The 16,505-nt window shown below is 46.8% G+C and overlaps 7 protein-coding genes across 7 annotated transcripts; 5 read left to right on the top strand and 2 right to left on the bottom strand.

The window, feature by feature from the left end:
• Positions 1-17: 17 nt before the first annotated feature.
• PtrM4_099560 (uncharacterized protein) lies at positions 18-3,461 on the top strand (the record flags this gene model as incomplete). The annotated part of the gene is made up of 1 exon (XM_066107328.1): positions 18-3,461. The coding sequence occupies one exon, from the start codon at positions 18-20 to the stop codon at positions 3,459-3,461; it is 3,444 nt and encodes a 1,147-aa protein (XP_065962996.1).
• A 3,037-nt stretch (positions 3,462-6,498) lies between these two features.
• PtrM4_099550 (uncharacterized protein) lies at positions 6,499-7,333 on the top strand (the record flags this gene model as incomplete). The annotated part of the gene is made up of 2 exons (XM_066107327.1): positions 6,499-7,074; positions 7,331-7,333. 2 exons carry the CDS (start codon positions 6,499-6,501, stop codon positions 7,331-7,333), a joined length of 579 nt encoding a protein of 192 aa, XP_065962995.1.
• Positions 7,334-9,298: 1,965 nt separating this feature from the next.
• On the top strand, positions 9,299-9,841 carry PtrM4_099540 (uncharacterized protein; the record flags this gene model as incomplete). The annotated part of the gene is made up of 1 exon (XM_066107326.1): positions 9,299-9,841. One exon carries the CDS (start codon positions 9,299-9,301, stop codon positions 9,839-9,841), a length of 543 nt encoding a protein of 180 aa, XP_065962994.1.
• A 465-nt stretch (positions 9,842-10,306) lies between these two features.
• On the top strand, positions 10,307-10,951 carry PtrM4_099530 (uncharacterized protein; the record flags this gene model as incomplete). The annotated part of the gene is made up of 1 exon (XM_066107325.1): positions 10,307-10,951. The coding sequence occupies one exon, from the start codon at positions 10,307-10,309 to the stop codon at positions 10,949-10,951; it is 645 nt and encodes a 214-aa protein (XP_065962993.1).
• A 1,951-nt stretch (positions 10,952-12,902) lies between these two features.
• PtrM4_099520 (uncharacterized protein) lies at positions 12,903-13,690 on the bottom strand (the record flags this gene model as incomplete). The annotated part of the gene is made up of 2 exons (XM_066107324.1): positions 12,903-13,127; positions 13,550-13,690. The coding sequence occupies 2 exons, from the start codon at positions 13,688-13,690 to the stop codon at positions 12,903-12,905; spliced, it is 366 nt and encodes a 121-aa protein (XP_065962992.1).
• A 767-nt stretch (positions 13,691-14,457) lies between these two features.
• PtrM4_099510 (uncharacterized protein) lies at positions 14,458-14,856 on the bottom strand (the record flags this gene model as incomplete). The annotated part of the gene is made up of 1 exon (XM_066107323.1): positions 14,458-14,856. One exon carries the CDS (start codon positions 14,854-14,856, stop codon positions 14,458-14,460), a length of 399 nt encoding a protein of 132 aa, XP_065962991.1.
• A 756-nt stretch (positions 14,857-15,612) lies between these two features.
• On the top strand, positions 15,613-16,245 carry PtrM4_099500 (DUF566 multi-domain protein; the record flags this gene model as incomplete). The annotated part of the gene is made up of 1 exon (XM_066107322.1): positions 15,613-16,245. One exon carries the CDS (start codon positions 15,613-15,615, stop codon positions 16,243-16,245), a length of 633 nt encoding a protein of 210 aa, XP_065962990.1.
• Positions 16,246-16,505: the final 260 nt, after the last annotated feature.

The raw sequence follows: 16,505 nt of genomic DNA, 5'->3' as shown, positions 1-16,505 counted from the left end.
GAATTGATGAGGGCACGATGAAAGCGGCATTCAGCGCAAGCCAACAAGGATATCCATTAAAGGATGCCTTCATCCTGGATTCCGGCTCGACTACGCACATCTGCAACGACCTCTCAAGAATTGAAGACGTACGCCCGTCGACGCCAGGGGACTACATCTGGGCCGGCAGTTCCAAAGTCTGGATACGAGGATACGGAGCTGTCACATTGACAACAGAGGGATCTCAGGACAAACAAGCCCTGCACATAGTCAACGTTGCGTGGTGTCCAGACTTCCTCTGCAGCCTAGTATCATTCAGGCTACTCCGACGACAAGGAATATGGTGGGACAATCGGGAAGATCCAACAAGCCTGCGACGATGGGATGGAACAATCATTGCTATCCTATCGGAACGCCATGGGCAATGGATTATCGAAGACACCACTCTATTCGACTCAGCCTTCCATGTGCGTATGAATCGAACCAAGCGATCACCACAAAGGGCGACAGCTATGCTATGGCATAAACGACTAGGACATCCAGGGCCATCCGCTATTGAACACCTCATACAGCAATCTGAGGGGGTGAGGATCAAAGGAATCACCACAGTACAATGTGACGCTTGCGGCAGATCAAAGTCGAAGCGCCAAATAAGAAGGGCGCTAAGACTAAATGATGAAGGTCCTGGAGAAAGAATTGCAATCGACTTCTATGAGTACGAGGCAGACAGCTTCACTAAGGAAAAGAGTCAGATGCTAATAACTTGCCGAAACTCCCGATACGTTTGGGATTTCTACTTCAAAGACAATAGGCCAGCACGCTCTATTATTCGCCTATTAGCCCTCTTTATCCAATTTATGAAGAAACAGTTCAACATTACGGTCAAGGTCATTGAAACAGACAACGAGATCATCACAGTTAAGCAAGAAGTCGAGAAATGGTGCACGTCCCTATCAATCAGACTCGAGCCTTCCGCTCCAGACACACAAGCGCAGAACGGAGGAGCCGAACGCTCAGGGGGTGTGATAAAAGAAAAGGCACGCGCAATTCGACTAGATGCGAATCTTCCATGGGAACTCTGGCCAGAGATAACCAGAGCGGCGGTATACCTATACAATCGAACGCCAAATTATCCAAACAAGTGGAAATCGCCTTACGAAATATTCTTCACGCGCGCAGCTGCCACAAATGGCATAGTCACCGGACCCCGAAGACCAAACCAAGCTCATCTAAGAGCATATGGGTGCAAAGCCTTTGCAATGACAGACGATACCCACCAAGGAAAGTCAAGGCTGCAACGGCTGGACCCAAAAGCCTGGATTGGGTATCTTGTGGGATATCAGTCAACAAACATCTACCGCATCTGGATCCCATCCATGGCAAAGGTAATCAGCACTCGCGACGTAGTGTTTAACGAAGAAACAATCTTCAACGGCAAGACTGAGGACCTGATGGACAATCTCATGCACAACACCCTAGAGGAAATCGCAACTTGGGTGAGAACAGTCGAACTCCCAGGTACTCAGAGCCAACAAGCAGAAACCGAGACGTTCTACGAGGACGATACGACGCAGGAAGAGAGCCCGCGCACTCAGAAAACCAGATACCACCAAGGAAGGAAGGTGGTAGAGGCATATCTAACCCCGCCACCAACTCCTCCACCTGTGGCCTTGCTAGTTCAAGGAGAGGTGAACAACGAGGATATGACGAACATGTCCAACCAATCAACATCAATGACCAGTCCATGGGCAGCCGCATTCATGGCCGGCACCGAATCAGGACACATTGGTCAACACGAAGGAAAGCCAATCGACAAGGCTCAGGTGAAGAGACTGCTATCTAAGGGAATCAAGCCCTATCGTAACCAGCTACCGCCACTCCCAACAGCATACTCAAAGCTGGAAGACCATCCACTATACGACATGTTCAAGGAAGCAGAAAAGACACACCTTCGGAGTCACCAACAAATGAAGTCATGGACTGAGGTCCAAGCATCACCAGTCAAACGAGCAGGGCACCAGATCCTAGACTGTATGTGGGTATACACCTACAAACTCGACAAGCATCACCGCCTCATCAAATGCAAGGCAAGATTGGTGGTAAGGGGAGACCAACAACGCAACATCACCTCCCAAGACACATACGCAGCAACATTGGCAGGACGCTCATTCAGAATGCTCATGGCAATCGCCGCCAAATACGATCTTGAGCTAAAGCAATACGACGTCACTAATGCTTTTGTGCATGCTACAATCGACAGAGAAATATACATGAGGATGCCAAAAGGATATCAGAAGCCTGGCACTCTACTTAAAGTGCAAAAGGCACTATATGGGCTCCGGATCTCACCATTACTGTGGCAGAAAGAATTCACTGCAACTCTTGCTTCGATAGGGTTTCAACAAATACCACAGGAGCCATGCTGCATGATCAAAGACGGAGTTATCATCTTCTTCTATGTGGACGACATCATCGTTGCGTACCATTCAAAGCAAGAATCAGAGGCAATGAAGGCCATCAACCAGATCCAAGAAAAATACGCTTGTACGGGAGGAGACAACTTACAGTGGTTTCTCGGCGTAGAGGTCATTCGTGATCGCAAGCAGAAGACCATACAGCTATCTCAAGCCGCATACGCAGACAAAATCAGCCAACTAGCAAGCCGACAAGACATCAGACATGACACGCCGATGTCAGGCATGGAACTCAGACCCAGGAGTGACCTAGCAGAGCCGTCCGAGATCAACCGCTACCAGCGCAAGATTGGCTCGCTTCTATTCGCTGCAGTCACAACAAGACCCGACATAGCCTTTGCAACATCACGACTTGCTCGCTTCCTAGTCAATCCAAGTACAGAACACCAGGACGCTGCAGACCGTGTGCTCCTGTACCTCAAGAAAACAGAATCCCTAGCCCTCGAACTCGGTAGAGGCGATGGCCTTGAGGTAGCAAGTGACGCATCATTTGCAGACAACACACTAGACAGGAAAAGCTCGCAAGGATACGCAATTAAGCTGTTCGGAGGACTCATCGCTTGGAGAGCAAGTAAGCAAGATACTGTGACAACATCAACAACAGAAGCAGAGCTGCTTGCCCTATCACAAGTTGCTAAGGAGGCAATCTTTACGTCGCGGTTGTTGAAGGAGCTTCAGGTAAACCTAAGCAATCCAATTATCACAATCAAGTGCGACAATACCCAGACAATCCGTCTAGTAAATGAAGACGTTGCCAAATTGCAAACAAAGCTTCGGCACGTTGACATACACAATCATTGGCTACGACAAGAAGTTACCCGAAAGACGATCAAGGTAGAATATGTTCCGTCTGACAACATGATCGCAGACGGATTCACCAAGTCACTGCCAGCCAATAAATGGGCCAGTTTCCTTGATCAGTTGGGACTTGTTAAACGCAAAGAATCCCCGTTGAAAGAAGCTGAGCTTGAGAAGTTGCAGGAGCATCTGGAAGGCCTCTATATGTAGGATCGATTAACCAGTTTATGCAGCTTGCAATCAGGGCTTCCAAGCTGAGGGGGTGTGTCAGATAGCAGGGTTACTCGACGTTGGCAGCAACCAATCAGCGTAGAGAGGGTCAGTGCGCCCCTCAAGAGGGCCACAAGCGCGGACACACGATAGACAGAACACAATACAGACAATCATCAACATCCATCACTTTTGTGCAATATCTCATTATATCTGACATTAGGTATACCTTCGTAGCACCTATGTTCGTAGATATCAATTAGAACCACCGAACAGAATGCATTCCTAGTTATCGTTATTTCCCTTTACGCACTTAGTGCAAAGCCAACCAACACTTTTTCATAATTAATCTTGTTTAATCTCACTTCTTTGCTTTTTAACTCTACACCCCTCCCTTGTTCTAATTCTCTTCTTCTTCTTTCACTCTTATTTACCTTCCTCTTCTTTTACTCTTACTTTCTTCTTCCTCTTTTAATCTCGCTTTCTTAATTGTATCTTATACTTTATTTCTTAATTCTACTTACTACTCTACATTGTAAAATCTTGAATTATCTTCATCTTTATTCTCTACGTATTCTTTTGTTTTAAATCGGAATTTTTCGTTACAATTTTACACCTTTCTAAAAATCCCTCTTTATCAACAATTAATCATTATGCGTGTGTAAAATATCTCTGCTGCTACTATCCATCCTACTATCTATATTTTTGATTACCTAAACTCCGCTATCAACCCTATAATCTAATATAACCCTCCCGCTAAAAAATTGCTTTCTACTATCTCTAACATTCCCTTCTTTCCTAACAACTCTACACACCATAACCTTGCTCCCTAACTCTTCTATCTCTCTCTACCCTACCTCTTCCCCTATTAACCCCTCTATTAATACTCTGTTATACTATCAATTTGCGTCTCTTACCATCCAATACTGCCCCTAACAATTCCTCTCCTACCCCTTACATTTATCCTGCCTAACCCCCTAATAAAAACGCAACGAATAACCCTTATACTAAATCTGCTCTAACATAATCTTAACCGTTTCTTTTATACTTCCCCTCTCCCGTTACTAACATCTCCCTATTTTGTCCTCGCTTTGCCAATCACCCGCCCCTTCGCATATTCCCTATCTATTTTCTCCTACTATCCTAATTGCAATATAATCCTTCTTTATCTCCTTCCTTATAAACATTTTCATTCTTCTATTTATTTCTTACCTATCGCTCTCTTTTTTCTCCAACCCTAATCCTCTCTTTATTCGTGAACCCTAACACTCTCTTCATCCTTGAACCCTAACCCTCTCTTTATTCTTAAACCCTAACCCTGTCTTATCCACTGTAAATCCTCTTCTCCCCTTTAACCCCGCCCCCTAACACTTTCCTACCTCCGTCTACCCAAACTCTGCCACTATTAACCCCCCCTAAATACTCCTTTATACTGTTAATTTACATCTCTTACCTTCTAATACCGCCCCTAACAATTCCTCTCCTACCCTACCCCCTACTAAAAACACCCCTTATAATCCTTAAACTGAATCTGCTCCTAAAAAATCTTAATCGCTTTTTTTACACTTCCCCTCTCCCCTTACTAATATCTCCCTATATTTTTCCCGCTTCGCCCATTACCCGCCCCTTTGCATGTTCCCTACCTTACTACTTTACCCCCCTAAACTCCTGTTGCCGCTGCTATATTCACCTCCGCCACTCCCCTTGTCGCTCCTGCTCATGCTGCTCTAACCCTCCCTGCCCCTCCTTATCTCTCCTCTCCACCACATCCATCCTTCCCCTCTCTTCTTTCCTTTCCTCTTTTCCTTTCTTCTCTATCTGTTTCCATCTCTTCTTATTCTTAATATGATTTACTCCCTTTTATCACTTAACCCTATTCTTGCTTCCCTATACTTATCCTAACAATCCTGCTATAAATACCCTCTAAACTAACAATCTTTTATATCTGCTATCTAATTACCTTTATATTAATCATCTCCTTATTACTTATATGCATACCTCCTACCACTCGCTATACTAAACACTACCTAAATAATTCTTTAACTATCTCCTTTGCCTATTGCCTCTTAATTCTCTAATACTCTTGTACCTTGTGTCGGCTCTATCCTTCGCCTACCGCCGTCTATATACTGCATCGCATTATCTACTACCCTATGTACCTCTATCACGATTCTACGTCGGCAAACTTAAACTGTACCTACTGTATAAACGTCTAACACCGCCGGCGTCGTCTTACTACTATTGCTTAAATACTAACTATGCCTTATTGTACTCTACCTCAACTCTATCCTTATCCTTATTACTACTACTATTCTTGCTAATCTCTCTCTTTACCCTGCTCTATATTTATCTTTACTTCTCTTTCTATTTTCTTTACTTCTCCTTCTTTTCTTTATCGATTGCTTCTTGTGTCCTTCTCTATAAACTTCCTTATCTTTCTCTCTCTTTCTTCTTCTACTCATCGTCTATTCCCTCTACTATACTCCCCTTAAATCTTATCGGGTTTCTTTTTTCTCTTTATTTTTTTCTAATAACTATCTCTTTTTACTATTATTTGATTCTAATCTCTTCTATCTTCTCATTAATCTATTCCTAACAACTTGCTCTGTCTTCTACTACAATCCTAATCCTCGAATCCGACTTGATTTAATGATTTATTTCTTTCTCAAACACAATCTAATATATACTACAAACTATACCGGTTTTACTTACCTTATCTATCTATTATTAATCTCACCGACTTTATACTCTCTCTTTTCTAATCTTTCTTTCTTTGCTTTATACCCGCATGCTTATTTTTAACATAAATAACTCTTCTTTGAACTTTTGCTCTTACCGTACTCTCACTGTACTCAATACTCTTACTACTACTATCTTTGCCTTAATTACAATTACTCTCGCTTCTACCACCTCTACCCCTGCTATTCTTGTAACCTTTCCTTCTATCGCTACTATCACTCTTACTGTCCATTTAATTACCCGTTCCAGTTCTACTATTGCAACTCCCGCTGTTCCTGCCGTCCTTGCTGCTCTCAACATGCTCGTTATTATTCCTACCGCTACGAATACACCTGTGTTTACTGCCGCTTCTACACTATCGCCACTGCGGCTCCTACCCTTGCTACACCTACTATTCTTACTGCTCCTGCTATTCTTACTGCTCCTGCTCCTACCCCTCTTACTTCTACCTCCTGCTCTTGCTACTCTTACTCCTGCCGCTCTTACTCCTCCCCATTCCGCAATCCTCCCTATTACTGCTTCTGCTCTCCCCACTTCCTCTATCTCTACTATCCCCGTCCTTCTTGCTGCTCTCGCTTTCCCCGCTCTTCCCGCTGTCTCTACTGCTCTCTTCTGCCCCTTACCTCCTACGCCTCCTCCACCTGCGGTAACTGCGGTTTCGGCGGCCGCTACGCCTCATCTTGTCGCTGCTCCTACTACCCTCGCTGCTTTCGATTTCCTTGCTGCTCTTAATATCTTCGCTATTAATCCTACGGCTTCTGCTCTCCCTGCTCCTGATACTCTTACTATCTCTGCTGTCCTTACTTTGTCCCCTGTCCTTATAACTTGCACTGCTCTTAATATTCTTATTACTACTCCTACTACCCCTGCACCTGTTGCCGCTTCTGCCCCTGCTATCCTTGCTGCTTATAATATCCTTACTTCTACCTCTTACCTCCTACACCTTATATACACCTCCGGCTACTGCTATTGCTACTGCTACTCTCCTACTTTCACTGTCCTCGCTGTCCTCGTTGTCCTCGCTGCTTGCGCTGTCCTTGCTACCCTTACTGCCCTTAATATCCTCGCTGTTCCCGCCGTCTTTGCAATCGCTATAATTAACTTAATTATTGAAAAGCTGGCACTATTAGTAGTAGTATGACTACCTAATAGAGCGCTCTCTAAGGCACAACGGTAGTGGTGGTACGACTCGTATTGTATTGACTAAGGAGCTATTCACACGTTCGTAGATCCGTGTTGCGTGCAGCTGCGTCCAAGCTCCCCGCTAGGACCCACCTGCACGTGTCACCAATCATGTGACTACTCCTCCGCTTGATACCACCAAGTCACTTACGGACTGTATTCTCAACAATAATAATAATAATAATAGATCTATGTAAGGAGCGGACCTGGAGGGTAGCTGGCTGCAACGCGCACGTGTATGCCTGGAAGGACAGCTGCCTGCAAGTCGGGAATAAGAGCTGTGTGAGGCAATGAGCTTTCGCAGTTCTCAGCCACAGTGTAACGGGCTGAGCCCGAGGTCACATGACTAGGCTGCTGGCCTAGTCGCTTCCTTCCCTTCTGTCCCTCACCTTGCCTCAGCAGCACGCGGACCGTGCGTCATCCCAAACAAAAGCTGGATGGCCGCCCACTTTCTTCTTCTTCTCTTCATCTCGACTGTAAATAGCATCTGGACTAGGTAGCTGGAATACAGTACCTACAGACCGTTCACACACAGTACGCAGCGCGGCACCTAGATCTCTCAGCACGCTACTGCAAGCTACTGTATGCCAAGCGCCACTAAAAGCGCACGGCCTGTCAACCGCGTCTTGATGATCTTGCCGTCTGCGCGGAGAAACTGCTGGGATGTCACTCCTTACCCTAAATCGACCTTTTAACCATACAGACTTGGTCTTTACTATCTCAGCTTCTTTTCTAGCCCACTAATCTCTCTCTCATCGAACACCAACTTTTCGAGATGACAAAAAGGTCCTGGATTACCCTTTTTTCATCTCAATTCCATTGAAATGCCTTCCTAGAATCAGTTTCCAACGTCTGCTTTTGCGTGCAGGCGTTGTGGCGGGCGCGCTGGCCGCTGCAACTTTGACAGAGTTGTTACCTGGCCTTAGTTGAGAGAAATCTCTGCAAATGGCCCGTGCGCCAACTGATTTTAGATGTTCGATCGAAGGCACCCTCTACGAAACCGACAGAGCAACGGCTCTTCCTTAGGTATATATCTCTATTGCTGCAAAGTAATAGGCCTATATATCTAGATGCTACCTATACCCGAACGCCCTAAACCAACTCGATATACCGACCCCATATACCGAACCGCTCCAGCACCTGCTGTCACCAGCACACTCACGAGCAAAACACCGACCAGGCACTAGATGTATAGATCTATTATCTCTCTTGTAGATCCCTATATACAGACGCCTACACCAAAAGCCCTCTCCACCGAACAACCTAAACCGACTCGATATACCGACCCCATATACCGAACCGCTCTAGCACCTGCTTTCACTAGCACACGCACGAGCAAAACATCGACTAGGCAATAGCTGTATAGGTCTATTATTGTTAGGTTATAATAGATTCCTGTATACAGACGCCTACACCAAAACGCCCAAAACATCGACTAGGTAATAGCTGTATAGATCTATTCTGTCTTGTAGATCCCTATATACAGACGCCTACACCAAATACCCTCTCTACCGAACGCCCTAAACCGACTCGATATACCGACCCCATATACCGAACCGCTCCAGCACCTGCTTTCACTAGCACACGCACGAGCAAAACATCGACCAGGCAACAGCTGTATAGATCTATTCTCTCTCTTGTAGATCCCTATATACAGACGCCTACACAAAACAACAGACAGACACTGTATAAAACTACAAACAATATTTCTTTTCGCAAAGAGCTCGCTGTTACATCTCTTTCTGTTCACCACACTGCTCTTTAGCACCCGCGCCAATGGAAGACTAGCTCGGAAATTGGACTACGCAACTATCCTCCAAATTGTACAAGACCTAACATGATCCATGGGCGAGCGGCGCACACGGGCGAGCGGCGCACCCCACCAACTTTACTCACCTTACTGATCTTAATCTACAATGGCTCAACGCAGCGCTACTCAATTACTATCAAATGAAGCAGATATTCAGCTTGCTATCTCATCTATTAATGCGCACCAGATCCAAGGTACCCGTACTGCTGCAGTAGTCTACAACGTAGCCGAAACAACGCTCCGCCGCCGACGCGCTGGTATACCTGCCCGACGCGATTGCCCGCCCAACTCAAGGAAGCTTACCCAGAGAGAAGAGGAGGTGATTATCAGCTATATACTTCAGCTAGATCTGCGTGGATTTGCGCCTACCTACACAGCTGTACGTGATATGGCTGATAAGCTGCTGGCTGCGCGTGGTGGAGAGCAGGTTGGAGTCAACTGGCCATCTACCTTTGTTAAGCGTACAGACAGTCTTCGGACGTGTTTCAACCAAGCGTACGATAGGCAGAGAGCTCTTTGTGAGGATGCAACATTAATAAAGAGGTGGTTTAAGCTTATAGAAGAGACAAAGGCGAAGTACGGCATCTGCGATAAGGACGTCTACAACTTTAATAAAGCTAGCTTTATAATAGGCAAGATTATAACTTAGCTTATTGTAACAGCGTTAGAAAGGAGAAGCAGGCTAAAGGCTATCTAGCTAGGCAATTGTGAGTAGGTAACGTTGATCGCTGCGATCAACGCAGCCGGCTGGTTAGTCCTACCGTTCCTCATCTTCGCTGGCTAGTACCACCTATTAGCCTAGTATGAGGAAGCTAAGATCCCACGCGACTAGGCGATCGCAGTCAGCGACAATAGCTAGACGAATAATGAGCTTAGAGTTAAGTGGCTAAAGCACTTCAACGCTCACACGCAGGCTCGTAGTATAGACGCGCGTCGCCTGCTTATTATTAATAGCTATAAGAGCCACCAATCTCTAGAGTTCTAGGAGCTCTGCAAGGAGAACAATATCTATACGCTCTGTATGCCTCCTTACTCATCTCACCTACTCTAGCCACTTGATGTTGGCTGCTTCTCGCTATTAAAGCGCGCGTACAGCCGTGAGGTGGAGAGCCTCATGCGCAACCACATCAACCACATCACCAAGCTAGAGTTTCTGCCAGCGTTCAAGGCAGCATTTGATCAAGCGTTCACGCCAGCCAATATCTGCTCAGCCTTCCGCGGCGCAGGCCTTGTTCCTCTACAACCAGAGGCTGTTCTATCAAAGGTAGATGTACAACTGCGTACACCTACTCCTCCAGCAGCTCTGCCAGAGGCTCCCTGGGTAGCTCAAACGCCGAGCAACGTACGTGAGCTTGAGGCTCAGTCAAGCCTAATACGTGAGCGCGTGCGCCAGCACAAGAGCTCATCACCAGCTTCAATTATTATGGCGATTGACCAGCTAAAGAAGGGCGCCGAGGTGATGATGCTCTCTGCTGAGCTGATGCGCGATCGGATCTCTAGTCTTGAGAAGGCCAACAGCGCAGCCTCAGAGCGTAGGCGGCGCTCTAAAAGGCGTATACAGAAGCATGGAGTACTCACAAAGGGAGCTGGAGAGGATATACTGGCTCAAAATGAGGCTGACCAGCAGATTGCTCATGAAGAGCGTCAAGGAGGAGCGCGATCAGGCCTTAGCCAGCGGGCTCAAAGGCGCTGCACTAGGTGCAAGGAGACTGGGCACAACTCGCGCACATGCAAGACTGATACTATTAATATAGAGTAATCTACTGTATTAATATCTAGCAATAATATTATCGCGTTGTTGAGATGCATCGCTTTAAAGTTGCAAAAGTTGGTGGGGTGCGCCGCTCGCCCGTGTGCGCCGCTCGCCCATGGATCATGTTATAGAAACTTCATATTGAACAACATACATAGAACGGCTTAGCCAAAGTCCTACATAGTCACCGACTGATACAGGACTCTAATGGAAATATAATAATAATAATAATAATAGCCCACTTGTCGGCATACACACGGTGTGTCGCCTAATAAGGCCCAATGTACCGCCTCGATCCTACTTCGGCCCAACTCGGACCCAACGCTATGTATACCTTCGTAGCCCCCACATTCGTAGAATCATCATACACCAGAATACCAATACACAAGATTACCTTAGCTACTGTTATTCACCGTACGATCGTACAAGGCCTTCCAACACCACTAATCTCTCTATAGATATGTACTGTCGCGAACGAATAGGGGAGTGTTAAAGGAGAGTAAGTTAACAGCACTAACAGAGCGGGTGATAGCATAGCTAACAATACGCTTTTCGGCGTCGGAGGCTAATGTGCTAGGAGAACGAGACCTGCGTGATAGATACATGCTAGACCTGTCGATTTATAGACGTGGTGAGAGCATTTCGAGCGCCCGAAAGAAAGAGTGTCCCGTTACACCGTGCGTGCCGGCACGCTTGGATTGACATTACTTTGCCTCTAGCAGCGCGTTCTGCAATGTGAAGACTACGCTTGTCTTTCCTTATCGGGGCATACCCCTTCTAGGTAACAATTCACAGTGTCAGATCAGCGGGTCTAATCAGATCGTGTAAAGATGAATAGTGTTGATCGTTATTGATCGTGATTGATTGTTGTTATTCTGTGTTCTGTTTTTTTGGGGTCTCGCTCTTCGTATCTTAGGCTTCCTTAAAAGAGTAATTTCTAGCGCCTTCTACTCTCTTAAGCTAGGACACGGATACTTCAACTCCTACCTAAAGAGAGTTAAGAAATGAGACTTTAATCTTTGCACCTGCCAAAATACTTAAACGCCAGAACACCTACTACTTTATTGCCACCTATACAAAGACCAACGGAAAACGCTACTACAAACAATCAAACATCGCCCAGTTACACTATCGCTACTACTCGACACTAGTACAGGTATAGAAGCAACCCTAGCTTTTATCACCAGCACTAGAATAGGAATAAGAAAATGGTACTTAGGACAGCCACCAGAAGACCTACAGAGAGACATTGTATAAAACTAAAAACCACAACCCTCTCCTTTGCCACAAGAGCCCGCTGCTACACCTCTTTCTACTCATCAAACTGCTCTTTAGCACCTGGCAACAAACAGATACAAACTATCTTTTGTAGAAAAGCTAAAAACTATATTAGCGAACCATACCAGAAAACCATGTAAATTAGAAAAACCAAGATAGAACGGCCTTCGGCCAAAGTCCTACATAGTCTCTGACTGAAAAAGGACTCTAATAGAATAATTATAATAATAATAGGCTTCCTTACTAAGCTGCCCGGGGCAATGCCCGCTCACCAACACTAAAACAATAGCTTGATTTGAGGCTACTGAGCCACGTACGATCGCTACTATCGTAATATTTTTTAGAGTTGAGTTCTAGAGGTATTAATTAATATATATAGCTATCTATATTTTGCGGGGAGCTTGATCGCCCGGCCGTGTCGTGATTGAGATGGTGGTGGGCCTGCTGCAGCACCCGAGGCCTCACCACTACCCTGAGGCTGCGCAGCTGCTCTATTTTTTAAACCTGCCTTAGTGGCTATCTTAAGGCGCCTCCCTTTGCCTCTTTAAGTAGTTTTTTGAGCTTGTTAGAGTCGTTGTTGAGCCTTACGGGCTGCCTGTCGTGAGGCTCGATCAGCAGCCTTACGAGCCTTCTCCTCCTGCCTTATTATTTAAGCTGCTGCCCTTACTGCACGCTTCTGTTAAGCTGCCTGAAGCTTCTCCTGCTTCTTTACTTTACGTAGGCGAGCTGCCTTAGCTTTCTGGTGTTGTAGTCGCTCTTCTTTAAGCCCTTGTTGGAGCTGGCGATCACGTGCCTCCTTCACTTTCCTTGGAGACCAGAATACAGCCCCACCGTGATAGTCCTCGCCTGCCTCTAGAGGGAGAGCCTTGCCTCGCTTTCTACGCTGCCTCTCATTAATAAGAGCCTGCATAAGGCCTTAAGCCTTGTGTTTAATTAGTGTTTTTTGAACTGAGTGTAAGGGGCTGCGCAAAGTATGCCGATGCCTGGTAACAGGATTGTATTCGATGAAGAAGAAAGCTATCTGCAGTGCAACGATATCTATATACGTTTGGCTTGTTGTTCACGTAGCTTCTCGAAGCATCTAAAGTGCCGAGGAAGCTCCGAAGGTTCCACCGAGGATCACCATAGCATCTGGGCTCTAGCCCGTTACACTGAGATAGAGTAGAAGGCTCGGCTGAGCTTTTGAGCTCGTGGATCACTTTTATCACCTACTACCTAGCGTAGAAGGCGCTTAGTTTTCCGCTAGTCTAAGGCGCTTAAGGCTAAGGAGTCGCTATCACTTGAATGGCTGGATTGAGCTGGCTGATTGAATCGTTTAAGTATCACCTCTGGGTTGAGAGGTGAGAGGCTAGTTGCCTTAAAAGCCTTGAGTATAGTCTCCTCCTTGAATGAGATCTCCCAGGCAGCCATAAACATAGGATAGAAGTCCCTCTTGCTCATAGATGTGAGCCCTTGGCACCTCTCCATGAACGCAGCTACCTGGTTTGATGTCAGACCTGGCACCTTGTGCACTAAGTACACTGTGAATGACGTACTCACATGACCCACCAGTGCGTGCTTACTCAGCTCGCTACTTATGTATATAGTCGCTCTCTGTTACTCACTTAATACAACAACCTTCTCCCTTATGTCTGCTTGGTCCTCCCACATCTGACATTTGAGTAGGCTGTTGAGAATGGCTTAAACATGACGACGTTAAGCGGCTAGAGCGTGTGAGTTGAATGAGGAGGGTATACTGTAAGGAGGATTCTATTCCGATCGCAGTACTCGATAAAATCCATCGTGAGATGAGATCTATGGTCATTAAGGATGAGTAATCGATAGCTTCGCCCTGCCTTCTCCTTCGTAAATCGATCAAACACTTGTTTGAGCTAGGATAGTCCTATATCGTTGTTCGTCTAGCTAGAAGGTGAGGAGGATATATATACTTGATCCTTAGGTCTTAGAGCCTGCAGCTAGGTGTCTTGTATTGAGCCTAAGGCTGATTAATATATTAGGGCAGGCGCAAGGGCTGATCCATTAGCGTATATACAGGCCAACAGGGTTATCCACTCCTGATTACTATCCTGGATGTGAGCCTTGATCTTCCCCTCCTTATATAGCCTCCTGCTGAACACCCGCTTTAAGCGAGTAAGTATTCCTAGCATACAGCCCTTCTCATCCATATTGTATATATTGTGAGGCTTAAGATCGTATTAGCTGAGCTTACTGCGTAGAAGCTCGAAGTAGAGGCTTTACTTTGATATAGAGTCAGCCTGGTGGCGTGAGCGATCGATCCTAGTCACCCAGCGTGAGATGAGATGGACGTCGTGGCGCTGGATAAAGTGATCAACCCAGCCTTTTCCTAGCTCTTTCTTCGTGATATCTGAAGCAAAGCGTCGTATCATAGGCCGTGAGGGAGGTAGGCCTTGCCTTGTAAGGCGCTCTATATAGCGTACGAGCTCCTTCTCTTGCTGGGGGTGGAGCGCTTGTAGGTTTTGAGCTTGGGCGTCTCGTGAGATTGTAGCGCCTTGGTGTCTGCGCGCGAGCGTTCTGCGATCAACACTATACTTTGCTGCAATTTGAGTATATACAAGCTTTTTTCTAGGCTTTAGCGATTCTATAGCTGCAAGCGCAGCCTCGATTAAGCTCATATTGATAGAGTTATCGCGTGTTGAAGTTTTGGTGTTGCATCAGGAAAGCGGGCATTGCCCCGGGCAGCTCGGTATCCCGAGTCTGCGCTAGCACTACTGTAATCCAGCACATGATCAGGTAAACCGTCTCTGATCGTCCTACTGAAAGGCTGATCACATCTGACACACAGCTACATCCTCGCAGAATAAACGGTGAGCAGCACACCGACTGACTTGGTGTTGTTCTACACCGTAATACCGGCAGCGACGGTAACTCCACACTCTATTTTTGTCCGCCCTGCGCCGGTGATGTCAATGTTCCGGTCCGTGTATTGGCGATCGCAACCTAATTCCACGGCTACGAGTCGTCCCCCTGCAAATATTCTTCCGAGTATGGGTTCCTTTCCTGCAGCTTCCACCAGCGATGCATCATCGCCGCAGCGATTGCCTAAGCCGGTAAAGCTTATATCTCGTGTTTATAGGGTCGCAGGTAATTAATCCTTATGACGGGTGTGGCGCTATTCGCCTTTGCTGGGGTGACGAAGCCTCGTATTCTCGGTCGTATGAGCTCACGATGTTGCGGGAATTACAGTATACATTGGCGCCGAGATGGACCACCCTTATAGGATGATGGAGTTTTCAATGGACCCACATACGAGGGTGGAAGACGTATAAGAAGTAAGACGCGTTGCCTCACAAGTCACCAAAAACAATCTACTACGACATCCAACCTTCGCTTTCAATCCACCTACCAACCCACCCAATACACACGTCAAGATGAAGTACACCACCGCCACTATCGCCGGCGTCACCATGGCCCTCGCATCCGCAAAGGACTGCAACCTGCCCCCCATCTCTGAAGCTGCCGTCGCCGGCGACGTCTTCAAGCTAGTAGCCCTCCCCAAGGTCGCCAACGAGATCGAATGCGCGCCCTTCCAAGCCAAGAACAACAACCTCCTCATCGGCGCGGATTTCCAGAGCGCAAACTGCACCACCCGACTCCCCCGCGACCACGCCTCATTCGTCCTCAACGGCCAAGGCCTCCTCTTCCTCTACACCGGCGACACCCCCGACAACTTCCAAACCCAGCAAATGTTCGTCGACCGCTCCAGCATGGGCCAGGGACAAATCCAATACACAACCGGCGACGCTGCCGGCATCGGCCGCAACCAGGAGCGCGGTCCCTTCAAGATTACTGAGACCAGCGACCTCGTCTTTGATAACGGCAATGGCGTCGTTACCGCATTCCAGGCTTGCCCCCCGGCTAAGGGTGAAGAGTTGAGCGGTTGGGAGGTCTGGCTCGCTGGCAACCCTAAGCCAGCTGGTAGTGAGGGATGTGTTGAGTTGAATGCTAGGGCTGTCAAGGAGGCGAAGCCTGAGGCTTGCGAGTACTCTGTTTACAACTCTTAGAGAGACGAGTGAGAATAGATGTATATAGATATAATGATAATTGTCGGATCGTGAGTATCGGTAGAGACGTCGGCTGCTGGACACTTCGGCCCGACTTCGGCCCACCTTGCGCAGAGCTTAGGTATACCTTCGTAGCAGCTATGTTCGTAAAAAATCAATCACCATCACCGAACAGAATGCATTCCTAGTTATCGTTATTTCCTTTCAGCACTAGTGCTATAGACCTTCCAACACTGATCAGTGATTGCTTAAGGCGATCA

The sequence above is a fragment of the Pyrenophora tritici-repentis genome, chromosome 4 (assembly GCF_003171515.1).
Source record: "Pyrenophora tritici-repentis strain M4 chromosome 4, whole genome shotgun sequence".
NCBI classification, from domain to species: domain Eukaryota; kingdom Fungi; phylum Ascomycota; class Dothideomycetes; order Pleosporales; family Pleosporaceae; genus Pyrenophora; species Pyrenophora tritici-repentis.
This window is presented reverse-complemented; position numbering and strand designations above follow the sequence as displayed.